Source organism: Maylandia zebra, linkage group LG1 (assembly GCF_041146795.1).
Source record: "Maylandia zebra isolate NMK-2024a linkage group LG1, Mzebra_GT3a, whole genome shotgun sequence".
In the NCBI taxonomy this organism is placed as follows: domain Eukaryota; kingdom Metazoa; phylum Chordata; class Actinopteri; order Cichliformes; family Cichlidae; genus Maylandia; species Maylandia zebra.
The window spans coordinates 18,950,500-18,969,413 of record NC_135167.1 but is presented as its reverse complement, the minus strand read 5'-3'; the positions used below and the strand labels follow the sequence as shown (position 1 = coordinate 18,969,413).

The window sequence follows — 18,914 nt, the reverse complement described above, 5'->3', positions numbered from 1 at the left end:
AACTAGGACTACAACTTTCTCCGTACGCACCAGAGGTTGGTAAAGTTGGACTCCATCCTCGGGATAAGGGACTCAGTGTGGAAGCAGCTAGTTATTGTTGTTATTCTTTGCCACAATATAGCACTACATCTACTCCATGGTAGTTTTAAGCTTACATAATAAACCTCTAGTGATGTTAAAAAAACAAGTCTGGAATACGTTCTGATGTATACATGTATACATGTATACATGAAACATGAATTTTAGAATTATTCTGTGATATGGGATCATTATTCACATTGGTTATATATAGTTTTACAATTTTAGTAGCATATAAAAAAGCGGCATGTCAAAGTGACTTTTTTTTGTCCCTGCCACTTAAATCATTCGTGGTGTAACAAGTTAACTATATTTAACTATAAACCTTTAGTCACGCATCTGGTTGACCTCACATTGTGCTTGACATATCTAGAAAGATTTAAATGGCAGAGGCACAGCGTAGGTGGCTTCAGGGTGATGTGGGTTTACAGCTATAAACATGTAGGCATGCAGCTCTACTAGGACCGGTTTCTCTGTTCAATGTAAGCAGAGCTATGGAATCCATGAGCAAAACAAATCAACTAAAGCACTACACACCCCCATCCTACAACTTCTCTTTAAGCAAGCAATGACCAACCTGCACTTACTCCTTTTTCTAGTTCTGTCAAAATGGCTACACCCACACTAACAAAACCAGCTGTCTAGCGCTTGGTTTAAGTCTTATAAGGCATTTTAAACTATCCTTACTGCACATTATCACAGATCAACCCTTAAAATAAAAGGTCTAAGCGAGCAAAGTGCTGAAGCTGGAGCTAACAGTGTCTTAGCTATTCCAGTAAATTTAAGAGGAAAGCCATGTCCTGATACAAAGCAATTCCCCTTTGCTCTGCAGCTGATGTCTGGTAAAGATTTCACAGTGGTTAGGCTACATCACACAGAACTAGATAAGTTGTTACCCTCCTGGTAACCCCACCCCAGATGCTAGAGAAAAATGTGCATTTCCTAACTGGATGGCAAGTGAGTTGCCGGCTGTCACTATGTGAAAACAGTTGCAAAGAGGACCCTACTGCACCAAAGATCTTATTTGGTTAATAGCAGACTGCAATGGTCACCCTTAGTTTGAATGGAAGATGCTCTTCTCTTGATGAGTTAAAATTGACCCACTGAGCTAAAACTGGATAAAAATGCAAAGCAAAATAGAAAAAAAAAAGATTTACCATATTGTGACAAACAACATGTTTCAAAATGCGCAGTTTCTACAAATGGTCTCTTTTCAGTTTGTGTTGCACTTCTCATAGTTTCACGAACACTTGGAAGGGGTTTACAGGTGTTTGTAGACAAGATTGTTTCTTCCATGCAAACTACAGTCGAGTGCAGCAACCTGCTAATGACCAAAGCAACAGTAAGGTGGTTTTCAGTGCAGCACTGTGTACCTCTTTGTGATCAGTTTCTAGTTTCAGTTTTCACTAGTGACTTCTTGCCAATTGTCACAGAAGAAACAATTTTCTCTGGTGACCAGTGGTTACTGGGCGTCACTGGCAGATCTCTAGGACTGCATGAATGAAGCTTTAGCATCTGCCACTAACCAGCAGGCATTCACATGGTATGCATATTTTTTTCCAGCAACCTGTGGATTGCCAGATAGTTGCCAACCAGTCTCTTAGCATTGGTGCCTCCCATCTAATGCATTTACCATTCCCTCATATGTCAATCAACAGAATCATTCACTCCCATAGGTAGTCATGTCAATAGCTCGTGTCAAAGTTGAGGAGTTATTACCTAGTCTGCTAAAAGGTACGCTAAGGATGTAGCTTTGCCAGAAACTTTAGTATCTGCAGAAAGTCTCGCATTAATCTGCCACACTGACCCAAGTGGACACTTTGCATTGTTGTGAAAGCGTAATGCATAGCACTGGTATACAAAAACAGCATTAACAGCACATGCGTAAAAGTCTATTTTTGCAAGTTAAGAAAAGTCCTAACCCAACTTTCACAATACTGGGCTTGAGTTTTTGTTTGCTGATAAAAAAGCAAACTGTACTAACAGTTCAGACGCTTAGTCTGCATCCACCTAAAACCCTTAAGAATTCAAAATAGAATCAGGGTCAAATTAATTTCAGATCTTATTTTACTCTCACTAATTACTCAAAAAGCTGGGGTGCCTACCTGAACCCATCTCCAACTGTGACGATCTCTACCTCACTGTCCGTTGAGGTCACATTGATCTCCTCACTTGCAGGGACAGCAGGAGCGGGAGCTGGAGACGCCTCAATCACCACGACATCCTCGTCCAGAGCACCTGAATAAATCCATTACCAAAAGTTAGTGTAGTACTCCAGACTCCCTACAATACAATATTATCACAATATTTCACTCATGATGCATTATTATTTACATTTTTAACATAACTGAGATCACAGTTATGTGCAAGCCTTCAACTTTCTCTGATGGTGATTGCAGTCAGTCCAGGTCAGAGTTCAACTGCTTGCAGAAAGGTTGCCTCCTATCATGCAATCTGTACCTTGCGATCAACACGCTCAAGCTCTGTGCAACCATTTAGACATCAAAAGCTGCAATCGGTCACAGAATGTTAAAAGATTCAATGCAATCACCAGGCAGATTTTCTTGTAGATGCAAGGATGTTGTTGTCCTACTTTTACTCATGTGACTGAGCCCTTAGCTAGCTTGATGAAGCTGACTCCTAGTTCACAGCAAAGTGTGTCCAATGTTGGATGTTTTTTCAGTTGAGTCAATAAAATGTATGTTTGCTCACCTAATGTTATCCCAGGATGTACGAGATGAGCCCTCTTTTTCATAGTATCCCCAGAGTAATTTAATGTATTTAAGAAAATATAGATATCATGTGTCCCTGCATTGATACAATACCACCATATGACAATACCATTGTATCAATTTCCCCCCCCAGTTCTAATAAACTGACCAGATACTATCTGATAAATGCAAATATCATCTAACTACAATAAAACAAACAGCATAAACATGTCATAGTCCAAATTTTTATTAATCTCAGTTTTCTGCTTACCAGAATCAAGTTAAATATAAATAACTAGCTTAAAGCATACAAATAACCCAACCAATAAACCTTTGTGCTGAAATTGCTCAGTTCAGCAGCTCTGGGCACAAGAGAAATGTAATCAATGCAACAGATCCCACTCTATCTCTACTTGCACTTAACACCATGGGACCTTAACACTAAGGTGCGTCTGCAAAGCGTTAATGGTTGCACTGACACATCAAAAGAAGGAAACCAGAAGATATTATTACATTATTTGTAAAGTAATCCATTTTAAAAAATACAATAAGCATTATGCAAACCCACAAATGTGTATTTATTTAATTTTACGATTTATATCTAATGTATGTGGTCAATTAATAACACTCAAGGGGTCCTGTGTGGGTGCATGTATTAATGCCACCCACATTATACTCAAGGAGCCCAGTGCATCATAGGCACTGCTCAAACAGGTTAGTCATGGCAAACTAATTGGAGAGAACTGCATCATTCCTCTCAGCACTGCAAATGGAGGCAGTGCCGGTGCCATGGTAGGGTAATGACAGCAGTGTCCCCAAACATGAATTTATTTTAGGGTTAGCTCCAGACTTGAAACTATAAATTTGTCTCCACTAATGATGACGACAATACACAGTATAAGTCAGAGACATGATTATTTCTGCTTACAGTCCCATGCCTGTTTCTAATTATTATCACAATATCTCAGTGCAAGTCAGAGTTGCTGACTCATGCATTGGGTGTTTCAGTCAAACTTACAAGTTCTCTCCAACATGGTTGGCCTTCCACATAAATACCAAGGCAGGCTTACAGCGTATAGCACATTTAAACTGTAACACCTTATGATCTCTAAGGAATGAAATTCAGAAAGATTTGTAGAACAGAGCTTGTGGAAGCTGGTTAAGAGATTTTAAAATAACTTAAATTAATGCTTGCTTAATTTACTTAGTGCTAGAGTATATTTGTGCACTTTGTTTGCTTAGTTAAACCGTGTCTTTGTGCATATCACCAAGTGACTTGCCATGTTACTGAAGTCTAATTCCCCAGTGTGATTTCTATTCCTACTCTCTCATGAGAACTGCTGCTTAGCACCTTCTGCAAGTCTAGCTGCCTGGCACTCAGGTGAAGCCTTTATGTAGTCACAAAAACAACAAGTTGGTTGGGAACTGTAGCCAATATGTGCAATGTTTAATAAGATAAACAACACCTCGTATTACTATACCTTTTAAAAAAAAAACACAACACTGTAAGGACACATAATATGCTTGAGGCAATTTAGTTTGGCCAAGAGTCTGATCTGTGTTTAAACCAGTAATTTACCAGAATTTTTATTTGATTTTGTTAAAGAAATTCAATTAAGGTGTAAACTGCATTGAAACTGAATTGAAATTAAATTTGGCTGTGATATTGTTTTCCCATTTTAATACATCGTGTATGATTTAACTCTTTCCTCTCTACATCACACACCTACGTCAAACCCTGGACAAGAAAGGTTTCATCACTTGCCTCCTTGCTTTTCCCTGCTGTAAACAAATGCCTTGTTTTTCCTCAGAGACTCACTGTTTCTATGCAAAGGCTGCTGCTCTACAGTGTTTGAGTTTTCTCCCACCTGTCTCCCACCACAAAGGCACAACAACTAACTTTCCATTCTCCCTTAGGGCCACAGCAGCAGAAATATCGCTCGGGCTAAACAGCTACATGAAAGAAACAATGAACGAAGGCGGAGGTGGAGCTTTTCAAAGGATTTCATTCTTACAGTCACTGAGAAACAAATCACAAAGTTATAGTTTGAATTTAGTGGCTTCATAAACCTGAACAGGTACAGAGGGCAGCAGTTGGCATTTCTCTGAGGTAGGGCTCTGATTATTCAGCCATCAAATTCTAATGTATGTTTCAACATTCATCACATTTATGAAATGCTGTAATGCAAGTCAAAAACTATAATAAAGTTCATTTAATTTTTTTAGTTTCCTTTCATATTAACGGGACATGCTAGTAAGCCAGAATAAAATCTCCTTCTGTAAAAGGAAAACCTGTAGACTCTGATCCAGCTTCAGAAAACAGAAATTAATAGGGTTTTCATTTTGCTCATGTTAGTCTCATTTAGCCATGCTGTGCCAAGCCATGATTTTCCAACAGGCTCACAGCAGGGGCTAGCCAAGCAGCTGTGGTCCGTCTTTATAGGAGGCCAGATGAAGGCCTCTTTCTCTTAAGGACCCTCATGGTACTGTGCGGGTCATGTATAGGTGTACACAGAGCTTTTCAGACCCACATCTATACGTTATGGTGGTCTACTGCCCGCTGGGGGCAGTTTAAAAATTATCTGGAATGCTGACTACTCTTGTTTAGTTTTCAGCTTAGCCTGAAAGAAGTCAAACTATTTAAAGAAGTTCTTTGTAATACAGTGAAACATAGTGTTAAAAACAACTAAGGACTTTCTCAACTTTGGCTCACCACTGCATGTCACCAAACCTAGGCTACAAAAATGGACGAAAATATGGGACCATAAATCTGGCTTTGGCTGTGTCCTGACACTGTGCTGGACGTTACTGCAAGGTCTCGGTAAAGTAGTTCTGTGTTTGGAGCTCAGCACTTCAGTAGCTTCTACTTGAACCTCTGTGGTTAGTTTCACTCTGGTTTTCCCATTTGTGCTTTCAGATTGCAGTACACACTGTTGTATTATTTCAGTGGTATAATTATTATAATATTCACAATTGAATCTACCTCGCTATGGCTTCATGTCAATCACTGCATGTAACCTTGCAAGATAGATGTGTTCGGACACATGCATGCTTCTGAACATGTAAATGTGTGTGTATAACAGCTACACTGACCCATCATTATTATTAAATGAAAGTAAAGAGGATCTTTATGACTTATGATTTAATGTTTAAATTACACCGTAATCTGATCTAATCTGACTGCATTTTGATAGACAGTCATCTGTCTTGTCGCCATAACCTTTTTTTTTCTCACCCCGAGTGTTTAAATTGGTGAAAAACACAGTGTGCAAATGTTACATTAAAGAGCAGACACAGGTCTATAGGTCGAAGGTTAAACTGTTAGGGAAAAAAAGCCAAAACATCACAAAAGCATTTTAGCTGTTCAGCTGATATCTGTCCATTTATGTTAGTTATGATTAATTAATTGTATTAAACATACAAAAATCTCTTCATCCTGGAAATGTGTGTTTCTCTCACCTGTGCACTACTGAGATTCTTTTCACACTGTGCGATATATGGGTAGGACTGCTCTAATGGTTGCACCTTAAAACTTCTACGTCACCCCGCCCTAATAGCGATGCTATTGTTCATCTGTGATTCCGCAGTAATTATGGAGTAGGAGACCCTACCCAACCAAACCTGGAGTCCAAAATTGTAACAGCACACCTAAAGAGCTAGCGGCTCCAACTACAGAAACAAATGAGATACTTTTCATCATTAAACTTCTACACCAGAGAATTAGATCCTGATTGTGCTGTGAGGGAACAGGAAGTCTATAAAAATTCCGTACTCTGCTACTCTTGAGTCAGTCTTCTCAGGAAAAGGGAAATTGGTGCAATTGGTGTAATAGGTGAACTATACAGTTCTAACATCTTGAAAGTCAATGTTTGGTACAACCTCCTTCATTTTTAAACACAGTCTGAACTGTGTTAGCCAGGTTTTCTTGTAATTTTGTTAAGTAGTATTAAGGAATAGTTCTCTAGGCTTCTCGAAAGACATTCAAATTTTTTGTTCTGTTCTCTATCAAGATGATCCCACAGTGCTTTGATAATGACTCATATTGTTCCACTATATGTAATATGCTTTTATTGAATTGGCAGTGTGTTTAGGATCGTTGTCATGGTGAAAATTTAAATTGTTGTCAATCAGATGCTTTCCTATTAGAGACATGACTTTCAGATACTCTCCGTCTTCCTTTGATAGTATTTTAAGCCTGTCAGTTCTTCTTTTGCCTAGTTTCCTCCAATTTTTAACGACACTCTGCACACCATTGAAGCTACGTTTTTGGCTAATAACTCTCTGTCAATCACCTTGTTGGCCAAAAAACTTATGTTTATGCCTACCAGACTGTTATTTTTAGCTTTTTGTCATAGATTCGATTAAACAAATGGAACTAAATCATCTGCTTTTGTGACCGGCTGCTGCTAAAAATGCAATTTTAAATTGGTCCTTTGCTAAGATGTCTGTTATTTGTGGACAGTGCTCGTCCATCTCTTGACTAAAAAAGAAAGTATTCCTCTGAAAATGATCAAGTACAAGGACCTGATTGAAAGGGAATTAAAAAAAAATAGCAGTTAATGTCCAAAGAGACCGTTTAAAAGTCTGGATAATTACTGATTGAATCCTGGCTCTTTGGAAGAAAAATATAAACAAATAAGGAGTGACTCAATACTTTTGCACATTACTGTATGAATATTACAGTAATTTGGATATATATATTTTTTTTTGTTTTTAATCTACCACACTAACAACCTTTATTGTGAATAAAAGCAGTCAGTGAAAGCTGTACGACACATGTTGACCTCACGAGCCATTTCTGTTTTTTCTGTTCCGCTTTTCAGTGCATGTTAATTTAACATTGCATCAACGTACTTCAATTAAAATATGTTAATTCATGCTGGATGGTTGTGCAGCATTAGAGATCATGGTGACCGTGATGTTTAGGAGAAATAATTTCCATCATAATGTTACAAGTGTGGTGAATTTTTCTTCAAAGAGCTGAAAACAACCCATTACATAATGGAAAAATAAATGCCCAGGCTGTGGTGTATAATTTTGCCTGCTGGTACATATAAAACCCATCTTACCCCATGTCATGTCCAAACAATCTAATCTTTCTTTTACAGACTGGTTACTGAGAAAATAAATTATTCCCTTACTTGTCAATTCATTAAGCACTAAAAACTAATCCTACAAAGTAATGTAACACAGAGATAAATGTATAACAAAGTAAGGGTTAGTGATTACCTGAGGCCACAGCAGCACTGTTGGTCTGGCTGCTAGTGCTGCTGACATCTACATACATCTCATCCTCTGCTTCAGTAGAAGATTCAGAGGACAAGTCGCCGCTGAGCTCCTCACTGGAACTACTGGTGCTGTGGTGTAGAGCATACTTCTTGCGTGCAAACATTTCACGATTCTTTCTCTGTTGTAGTAGTCTCTCCTTTTGCTTCTGAGTCCGCTGACCTCCTCCAGGAGCCGTTTTCACAAAGCGTTTCCTATGTAGAGGCCGTCGGCTGCTCAGGCACGCCCGCTTCAGCAGCACGGGCTCAGCATCAGACCGCACCCAGTTATGAGTGCGGCTGCCCCGAGTTCGGCCCATAGCAGGGCGCAAGCCGACTCCAGTGGCTCCGCCTCCTGTCAGGGCAGGGGCCTTATGTTGGCCTCCTGTTGCTCCTGCTTCCCCCTCGTCCTCCGAGCTAAGAGTGTCTGAGTCCCCGAATCGCAGGCTGGATGAAGGGGACGAAGCACAGTCACTAAAAGAGGACTCGTGATTATGCTCATCCTCGCTGGGTTGCTGTAAAAGTTCTACTCTGGGACGCTGAGGTGCCAGTGAACTCTCACTGATGTGGCCATCCTTGAGCGAGCAGTCTGATGGGCCTGCCTGTTGGCCTTTTCGTTTTCTACGTCCGGGAAAGCTCCGTTCTGAGTCTCTATGTGTCCCTGTGTCTCTCAGGGGCCGATGCCTCGACTCACAAAGAGTTTCAAAATCGCTGCCAGCTTTTCCAATCACCTCCATGTTGTTAGGGAAGCTCTTGGATGCCTCCATGGGTTCGGGATTCACCAGTTGCTCCTTCATATGCTCCTGTCTGTTGGCGGCCTCAGACGGCACCTCACTCTTCATGGTGGCAGGTCTGACCTCAAGGAGCAAAAACCAAGTGAACTTGCATTAATTCCAAAGCTTCTCACCACTGCATGTCACCAAACCTAGAAAAGGGGGAAAATGTAAGAGTTAAATAACACAGGTCAGTCAACAAAGAAACAGAAAATAAAATAAGCAAAATGTGAATGAGTACTGTCAGCTCAATGTAGGTCTGATGGATGAGGTATTAATAGTCTATGTTACACAGTAAACACACTTAAAGTCCTCAGTAGTCAGGCAGCTTCAATTGACCAACTTAACTAAATAAGACAATTCAATCATGTGCTTTTCAGTGTTCTTCAAACATGACTACAATCTGCCTTACAGACATCATTTAAACTGAAGTAATTGTTTGTTTACACATCCAGAAGAAAATACACGGAGAGGGAAAACCAAAAGCATCAACTACTGATGGACTCTGTTATGGCCTCTGCAGCCTATCCTACAACAAAAACAAAACGACAACAAACAAACAGACAAACAAAAAACACTAGATGCAAAAACAGGTAAGAAACATACATTTAATCTAAGATGCATAAAAGAGAAATAGTAGATGATTGTTCTGTACTGATGGTGTTTAAAAGGAGAAAAATAATCATTTCTTAATTCAAGTAAACACTCATTCATGTTGAAACTAAAAAACAAAACTAAACAAAGTCTGAGAATATTTTTATTTGAATACTTTAATAATAAGCTGGATAAAACCTGCAGACAGCTGCCAACAAGTTATTTAATCACTCCTAGCAATGATTTATCATGTCGTCTTTCAGGACTAAACTGTGTTTCCTTATTCCAACTCAAGAGCAGGTGAACACAGCTAGGCCGGAGCTAGACTTCCTGACTCCGAGAAGTGCATGAATGCACGAACAAGTCTTCATTCTTAATATCCTTAACCAAATGCAGCATTTTTTAAATAGACTGTAAGACAATTATACTTCTATTTTCATTCTGCACTGAATTGTTCAAGGTAAACATTTTTGACATTTCACTGGCCAATCAACAACATGAAGAAACAGTAATTCATCTAAAACAATACCTCACCGTCTAAATACAAGACAATCTATTCACTGAACAGGTCATTTTGTTTTCTCATACAAATTAACACAGAATGACCCCAAGCTGCTGATTAAAGACAGTAAATAAATACCCATAGGCTGACTCAAAGTAATGATGAGTCAACAGCCCTGATATGTTTGCATTGTTGTGGATACCAAGAAAAGCATGACAAAAAAAAAAAAAAAATCTGAAAGGGAGACAAATTCTCGTGTTTATTTCATGACTCTGAGACTATATGAGTTATATTTGGGTGCACCAACGTGTATCTGTGAAGAGAAGGAGCCTTTTTCACTCTGGTGCCGCGGGAAATTTTTTCACAGTGGTTTTGAAGTCTCCCAGAACAACGACAAACCCAGTCATTTGTGAAATTTAAACCATTTTTGCACATACAACAAAAAAAAGCAATTTCCGTGACTCCACGTGTACATTCTAAAAGCACACAGCAGTCAACAGTGCTCTTTGCACCAACATGGAGTATAAAAACCGATAGGGCTCTGTTTCCAAACTGTCAAGAAAATCACGATGCCATTTAGTGATCAGTGAAACTGGAAACTGCTTTTAATTCAATCATAAATATCAAATCAAATCCAGAATTCAGTAGATGTAAAGCAGAATACTTTCTTGCAATATATTACATAATAAATATATTGCATAGCTTGGCATTATTGGCAATCCTGGATTTGTGTTTGGAAACATATGGACTGCAAAGGTACACATTAGAAATCTGTAATAGAAAAGGCTTTAAAATTGCTATTAAAAAGGGCAGAAAACATTCTGTTTACATACTGTAGAACATGGGATCCTAGCCTGACCTATATATCCATGTATAAGTGGATACTGGCTTATTTAATATACCTTATGAGCATTCATGTTTTGGCATCAGAATCTTTCGTTTTACTGATTATAATGCAGAGAAATATGTTTGGGGGTAATAGCAACATCACATAGTTGTTCCATCAGAACAGCTAAGGCTCAAAGATTACTGCAGCAAATGCAGTAGAGTAGCACCAGAATGGAGCCAAGCAGTGACTTTGCAATAGGTTAGGTACTGAAGGGTTAATAATCGGCAATCCTATCATGTTCATTTTTCAGTAAAGCTATAATACACTATATGTACCTCAACAGTTGCAAATATATTGATAGAGAAATTTAAACTTCCCAAATATTGGCATTAACACAATCAGTCTAGTTCTGTATAAGGTATTTTCAAGCACGAACAAACTATTTGATCATCTCTTAAAAAGCAGATCAGTATTTTTCTGGCTAACTTTTTTCTGATTTAGGGCGCTTTATACCATCAGTAAACCCAAAGTCAAATAGTCTGCACTGTATGCATGTAGCAACAAGCTGGTCGTACTTGTTGACCCGATGCAATCAGAAAACAAATTCATGATGCTACTATTTCAGAATATAATTTGGGAACATATTGTACCAACTCTGTCAATGCAGCCATCTGGAAGTACAAGTGATGTAACACAACACAAAAATATGAAATCAGTGCTTTGCTAGTCCCTGTCCACATTGTGTGCTGGGAACACACAATTCACAACAATATGAATTGGATTTCAATTTCCTGCTTCAATCTGCTTTTAGAAAAAATGGAGCTAAAAGCTAAAATACCAAACATGAAGAACACTGCATGCATTTAGGACAGACACAAAGTCAGTTGATAGCAAAAATAAGCATTTCTTTTTAAGATACAAAATAGGGATTTAAAAAAAAAAAAAAAAAAAACACTACACAGTTCAACATGCTCCTGGAACTGTCTGAGTAAAATGCACTGCACTGCTTTGGTATGTACATTTGTGCAACTCCTGTAGGTTATAGAGCATTTCCTGAGACAGAGAAAAGCCAAATGCACAAGTGACGTCCATTAGCAGCATATTGCACAACAGCACCCTGGCTGTCACTTGACCTGAAGATGCAACTTCTGTCAAAGGGGATGCTGGGTTTTATGCGAGCAGAGAGTGATTTGCTTAAGTATTTAGCATAACTGTGAAAAGCACATGCAACAATGGTCTTATATGCTTATATATATATATATATATATATATATATATATATATATATATAAATAACACATAAGTGAGAGTGCTTCAGATCTCACTGTAAAAGCTGCGCAATGACAAGCATGAATTCAGGGGCCTCAGAGGACAGCCCTGAAGGGGAAAAAAATCCCAAAGGCTCAAAGCTGCACCATAATACTGCTGATTTCTAATGCAGGCGATAAGATCACGAAGAAAAGGGGTAGTTCTACCACGTTAACTGGTGCCTATCTATACTAGAAAATACATGGGGGTGGGTGCAATCAGAAATGGCAACAGCAAACCAATTCAAGATGTACGACTGATTCAGTACTGCTGAGCTCTAACGATACCCACAGTGCTTTCTGACCACTAACAACTGATTAGGCAAGCAAAAACACAGATACATAGATTTATTTAGGCTGGCAGTATCGAGCCTGAAGCTGGGGGCTAAGCATACTTTCTACAACGCTTAACAATTACAATAAGCCCAGCTGCTGTCTGCCTGCCTGCTTGCCTGTCTGTCTGTCTCTCTCTCTCTGTATGTCCCATAAACGGTGCCGAAGTGACTGAGGCTGGATAATGTCGCTTTATTAGGAAAGCACTCGCACCACAATATCAGCTACCAATATTACGATAACGAATCGAGAGAAACCAGAGTGGACAGCAAGCCGTTGCCTGATAAATATCCCAGACAGAAGACAACAAAGACAACACGTACCTGTGTCCAAATCCTTTTTTCAAAATGTGTCACCGTCCTTTTTGCAACATGCGGGGTTGAATCCTGCAGGAAATAGTGACAAGTAGTGAAAACAGGTAGTTTTCTACGTGTTACCCGAACTGCAACTAGGCAGGCCTAGCACGCAGAAATCGCGACCCGGAGGACTGTAGCGGCCGGGATTGTGAAACTGGCAACACAGTCCCGAGCCGTGCCGAGAAGCAAAATCGAAGGCAGTGGGCCCCGGATGGCTACGAGCTAAGCTAATGCTAGCTCCACTTCACTCAGTAAATACTCGATTATTATCAGCCATTTTGGCTCGAAATGGAAACCCAGACGACTCGGACGAGACAATACGACCTCCGTGTTATTTCTCTATGTGACAAGATAAAAAAATCTCACTGTTTGCCCTCGATGAAGTTCCCATTCCTGCCTTCCGAGGCATCCACTGTTGTTTACCCAGCAGGTCGTCTCTTGGCTGGCCGCTTCTACAATGCAGTCATTGCCCGTAATGCCGCATGGGGGCGCTGAACCCCCGCCATCTACTTTTACGACACTTTACGACAGGTTCTTTACTCTTGAAAAGTGTGCCTTAAAAAATAATAATAACAACAATATAAAATGGTCGTTACAACCCAGACGGGAGAGTCTCTCTTTCTGTTTTTTTCTGCCAACAAGAAAAGAGTAGAACACCGGTGTAGTTATAGGTGTTTAATCCTATTGCCGGAGTTAATTTAAGATTATGTAGCGTTATTCGAGCCTCTATTTCAAGTACTAGCACGCCCACTAGTGTCTACTAGTAGACATACATTTTTTATGAGCATAGATGCGAGATTTTTTTAAATATTAAGTACTATTCTTTTACAAAAAACAAAAACTAAACTAAACTAATATCGCCACATGCATCCAATGATGTAAAATAAAAAGAAAAACAGGAACAAGCTAGATCCTGACATAGTAATATGAAAATGAAGTCACTTTGATTCTACGGTATTTTTTTTTTTATCAGGACTTAATAAAATTAATCTGCCGCTTTGCAAGCCTAAAAATAGACAAATACAACCTCAGTTCCCTTAAAAACACGACGTATTACATTGTGCCTTTATTTATATAAGAAAAATTCAGCCAACATGTAGAAGCAGTGTGTGTGAAAAATACTAAGTCCATACTCACTGCTTTCATAGGAATTAAGACAGTACAAAGCAGCCAGTTTCTGCTAATCAAATGCACTCGTGTAACTGATCATCAGCAAGTGTGAGCGCCTCAATAAAAGTAGAAATTTTGGCATTTTGCTGATCTGTGTCTTATGTTAACACAATGCTTGGGAGTAAAATTCATCAGATCGTAGAGAAGCAGTTGTTAAAGGACTATTTCAAAACAATTTGAAATTCATCATTCTACAGTTAGAACGATTATGCACAGGTGGATAACATTAAAGACAGCTCTGAGGTTTCCCAGGAGAGGACCTGTGAGTAAACTCACCCCAAGATCAGACCATGCAATGCTCAGAAAAACTGCTAAAATAAACAAGTGTTACATGTCAGACTCTTTTAGGATGTTATGATTAAAGTTCATAACAGAACAATTTTTTTTTTTAAAAGACTGCTTGCTTGGAAGTGTTGCCAGGAGAAAGCTTCTTCTCTCTAAAAAGACATGACAGCAAGGGTTAGGTTTGAAAAGTTGCATTTGGACAAACCTTGAGACGTCTGAAACAATGTCCTTTGGACAAATGAGATCAAAGTGGAGCTGTATGGCCATAATACAGGGCACCACATTTGGAGAAAGTCACACACCTCATATAAGCAGAAACACCTCATATCAGCTGTCAAGCACAGTAGGGTGAAGGTTTGTTTTGTTTTGCAGCCACAGGACCTGGACAACCTGCAGCCATCAATTCAAACATGAACTGCTCTGCATTTCGGAGTTTTCTAGAATCAAATGTGAGGCCATCTGTCCAGCAGCTAAAACTTGGCCTAAATCAGGTCATGCAACATGTCAGTGATCCCAAGCACAGCAGAAAATATACAGCAGCATGGGAGAAAAAGAAAATCAATGTGCCGCAATGACCAATCAAAGTCCAGACCTGAACCTGACTGATATGCTGTGCTGCAAATTTAAGACAGCTGACCTTAAGAACAAGTGTCAGCAAACCTCAGAAAAGTGAAGAAATGTCAAAAAGAAGAGTGGGCCCCAATCCCTCCACAATGATATAAGAGACTGATGAAGTCAAAAAGAAAATTGCTGATTGTGTTTCTACCAGTTATCAAATCATTGAGGGGTGTACTTGGTTTAACATGTCATATATTTTGATTAGTGTGCTTTCTTTTCACCATTGGCTGTCTATTTTTACAAATAGACAGTCATGGGAGGAAGCTGGAGTACCCGGAAGGAACCCACGCAAACAGGCAGAATATCACGCGAACTCCATACAGGCCTGATGGTGGAATTGAACTCAGGACCTTCTTGCTGTGCAGCAACAGTGCTAACCATCGTGCTGCCCTAAAAGTTAAAAATGAGGGAAAAAAATACAAGCACGCGTGTCCAAAAGAAGAGGAATCTAATGGTGGTTGAATGGTTTTTCTAAGTTGAACATGAACAGTATTGAACTTACGGAAGATTAAAAGTAGAAGAACAATGCTTAATCGCATCCACACTAGATATCAACAAATCAAATGTAAAACAAAGATTTAAGAGTAATCAAATTAAATTACAGAAAACACCAAGTGTGGTACAATTCCTTAATCTCAAAACCCCTCCAGGAAGCAGCGGTGGGAGTATTTACACGTATTACTTTGGACGACAGCATTCTCACCAATCTCCACATTACTGTTAGTTGCCACAGACGACTGTGAAATCTGTTCCATCTTACAACTCGTAGCGTTTCAAACATGTTTTACCCTTTGGCTTAACATGAACTTATAGACACTCTTTAACATCAAAGGACATAGCAGTGTGGCTGAGAGCTCCTCGACGCTGGATTGTTGCGTGAGACTTCCTGCAGTTCTCTAGCTAGTCGGTTTGTGAGTGGGAGCTTGCCACAGTGAAGTTATTTGTACTAACGGCTGCCTCTGTTATTTCCCGGTAGGAGTACGGAAATGAGAAGGCAGCAGGCACGGACAAACAGAGCATGGACACGGCACGGTGGGAACACCGGGCGCACACGGGGATTCATTGTGTAATATTTACATCACTGTAAATAAATGCACTGCACTGATCGCACAGAGTCCTGCGTTTTGGGTTTTCCCCACATTCCCACGGTCTGCCAGTGTAGCCGTGACAGATAACTTCAAGTCCTGCAGATGTAAAACTTTAAAAAGAAAAAAAGTAAAAAAAAAAGTAAAAAGGCTTGGAGGAAGAGGAAGTTTTGGGCGAGTGGTGCAATGCGTAAAATTGGACACATTTGAAACGGTAGCAGTCAAGCAGGGGCGATTCTAGGATCAGAGCTTTGGGGGTGCTGAGCACTCAGAGAGCTGCCCAGCCAGGCAAGATAAACTTTACTCATCATGATGAGTCTTCTTCCCTCTCTCTGTCAGTCCCTGCATCCCTAAATGTCTCCAGTTGTTCCAAGTTCCCTCTGACTGTCTCCTTGGTGTATTTAAACCCCTGTTCCTCCCTGTCCTCATCATCTGTTGTCTTCATCTCCGTTATCAGTCATCATAATTTTACCATCTCTGTGCAAGTCTGCAAACTTTCCATAATAATTCATAAGATTCTTAAATTCATCAAGAAAGAAGAAGAATGAAGAATAATGAATGATGCTCATAGTGAGTAAAAAGTAAACTAAGTACATTTTTTGGACAGAGATTAACTTCTAATGTGTATTATAATACAATACAGATATATGAAAATACACTCCAAAAATAGAGTCCTTGAATGCACAAATGTACAAAATATTGATTAAAAAATTATAAAAATTGAGGCAACTTTGCCTATGGTACAATGTATGAAAAGATCTTTATTGACAATACTACTATGGCTCTGCAGATTTTTTTCTTTTATTTTAACCTATGTCGCCTCACCTTGAAGTTGGCAAATCACTTTTGCTGGTCAACTCTCTCAAGCGGTTAAACAGTTTCTGTTTTGCCTGTCACTATTCCCTGTCTGTTTCCTTACCTGGTTCTTCCTGAACTTGTACTTTCTCTTCACGTTCCCCTCTTTCCTCTCTCCCTCTTTGGACTGACAATCATACACAAATAGATTGTATTCAATTAGATGAAAAATTACATTAATATGAAAAAAAAAATACTATTAAGATCACTAATAAAAAAGTCCTCTCTCAGTGTGTTTTCACCACAAGGTAAATAACCAAACCACATGTAAATCTAATAAAAGATATAAATATTGAAACACTGATCCAACATTATCCTTTATTGACGGATCATTTGTTATTACACTTTTACCTGAATGTGGCTCCTGGGTTTAATATCGGCACAAATGACAAAATAACCAGATTCTCTCATTCCATTTCAAACAGGACAGTGGTAACAACAGTAGGCTACGACAATTTTAAGTTTTAGATTTTAAATAGGCTGTATACATTTCAATGGGAGCAACAGGACGGTCAAATGTCGCTGAATTTACTACAGAGTAGGACGGATTGTAGGGTAGCAAACATCATTGGAAAACACGTTTTCAACACTGCAGGTTACCTGGGTGTAATGTTTTTCAGCCAAAAAGAAACATGGTGTGACTCCTACCTAACTATATAAAGAGTAACTTAGGGTTAAATGCAGCTAACATGTCCTGTTTTAAGCCAGGCACTTACACCTCCGCTCCGCTGCGTCTCAGCCACCATAGCTCTGGCAGCAACGGCGCTAGAGCCAGAGCAGGGGAGAGCTGGAACAAACCATTTTGAGAGGGGGGGGGGGGGGGTATCTATACTGTTATTGTTAAAATGTTACGTCTCAACCTATGTACTGTATGCTTTTTATATTTTAGTAGTGTGTCACACAAACAGCAAATATTGTCAAAAACAGCAAGAAATCTTTGGGGGTGCTTTGATTCATTTTGCTGAAGCACCCCCAAAAATGGGCTAAAATCGCCCCTGCAGTCAAGGTTGCTAAAAGGGAATGCAAAAGGATGGCTTGGAAAGAGGCCGCGGTTGTAAAAAAAAAAAAAAAAGATGAGTGCTCTGGACAAGGATCGGTGCAATTTGGTAAAGTACTATGAAATCTTCGAGTACAAATAGTGCGCCTTTATTTCAATGGAAATGCTAGACATTAGTTTGATTTTTTTTTTAGTCACAGGTACCGCCATCCACTCGCTCTCTATGAGATTCGGGTCATTTTAAAGCAGATGTTTGTAGCTCTTACCGCTCTGAAGAGCATAGGTATAATGTATGCGGACATCAAACCTGATAACATCATGCTTGTAAATCAGTCTTGACAGCCGTTTAAAGTTAAACTTATTCATTTTGGTTTGCCACTAGTCCTACAAACATTCCATGTGGCGCCATAATCCAGGCCCTTGGCTACAGGGCCCCTGAGGTCATGTTGGGTATACCTGTGACTGAATCTGCAGACATGTGGGCTCCTGGTTCTGTCGCAGCTTTTCTGTAATTGGGCTACCACCGGTATGTGTGAATATGAAATGATTGGAAGTTTTGTTCACATGCGGCACATTAGTCGGCCTAATGTACGGAGCCCCGCAGGGGACATGGGAGAAAAAAAATTAAGAGGGACTTTTGCGAGATCTCGCAAAACTAACTCGGGATCTCGCAAAAGTTTTGTGAGATCTCGCAAAACAAACTCGGGATCTCGCAAAACTTTTGCACAGCAAGAACTATTTCTGGAAAAGAAAAGGGATAATGAAACACACATGGGTAATGAAGACATCAGTTCAGTATTCAGTATCTACAAGCACTGTGATCAAACAAAGTAAATCAATCACAGACAAGTTCACATGCATGGGAGATTTAGCCAAACACCACCCACAGCCAAACAAAGAATCCGAGAAGCCTGTTCAAATGGATGCTATGTGTGGATCCTGTAAAAAGAATGACACCTGTTGAGGGTCTGGGAGATCGTTTTATTACAATGAAACATCTTCCTGAGGACCCTGCAGTAGATTGCTACGCGGAGTCATCCCATCTCATGAAAGTGTGCCCACCCCTCAGTCTAGAAAATGAAAACGAAAACTTTGTTACCTCAAGTGAAATCATAAAAAACAGAGAACAGAGCAGTGGAGGATCTAGACTGTTTTCC

The 18,914-nt window shown here is 39.6% G+C and overlaps 1 protein-coding gene across 7 annotated transcripts in view; it reads right to left on the bottom strand.

Moving 5' to 3' along the window:
* Positions 1 to 13,250, bottom strand: part of rnf111 (ring finger protein 111) — a 33,242-nt gene extending 19,992 nt beyond the window's left edge. For 2 of the 7 annotated variants that reach the window (XM_012916974.2, XM_012916978.2), the window contains exons 1-4: positions 13,114 to 13,230; positions 12,715 to 12,777; positions 8,019 to 8,978; positions 2,184 to 2,316 (exon numbers count right to left, since the gene is read on the bottom strand). In XM_012916974.2, coding sequence (XP_012772428.1) covers positions 2,184 to 2,316; positions 8,019 to 8,895 — 1,010 coding nt within the window. In that variant the 5' untranslated portion in view covers positions 8,896 to 8,978; positions 12,715 to 12,777; positions 13,114 to 13,230. Of the gene's footprint in view, positions 1 to 2,183; positions 2,317 to 8,018; positions 8,979 to 12,714 lie in introns of all 7 variants that reach the window. The other 5 variants (XM_012916976.2, XM_076882784.1, XM_012916975.2 and 2 more) reach the window with 5 other exon arrangements.
* Positions 13,251 to 18,914: the final 5,664 nt, after the last annotated feature.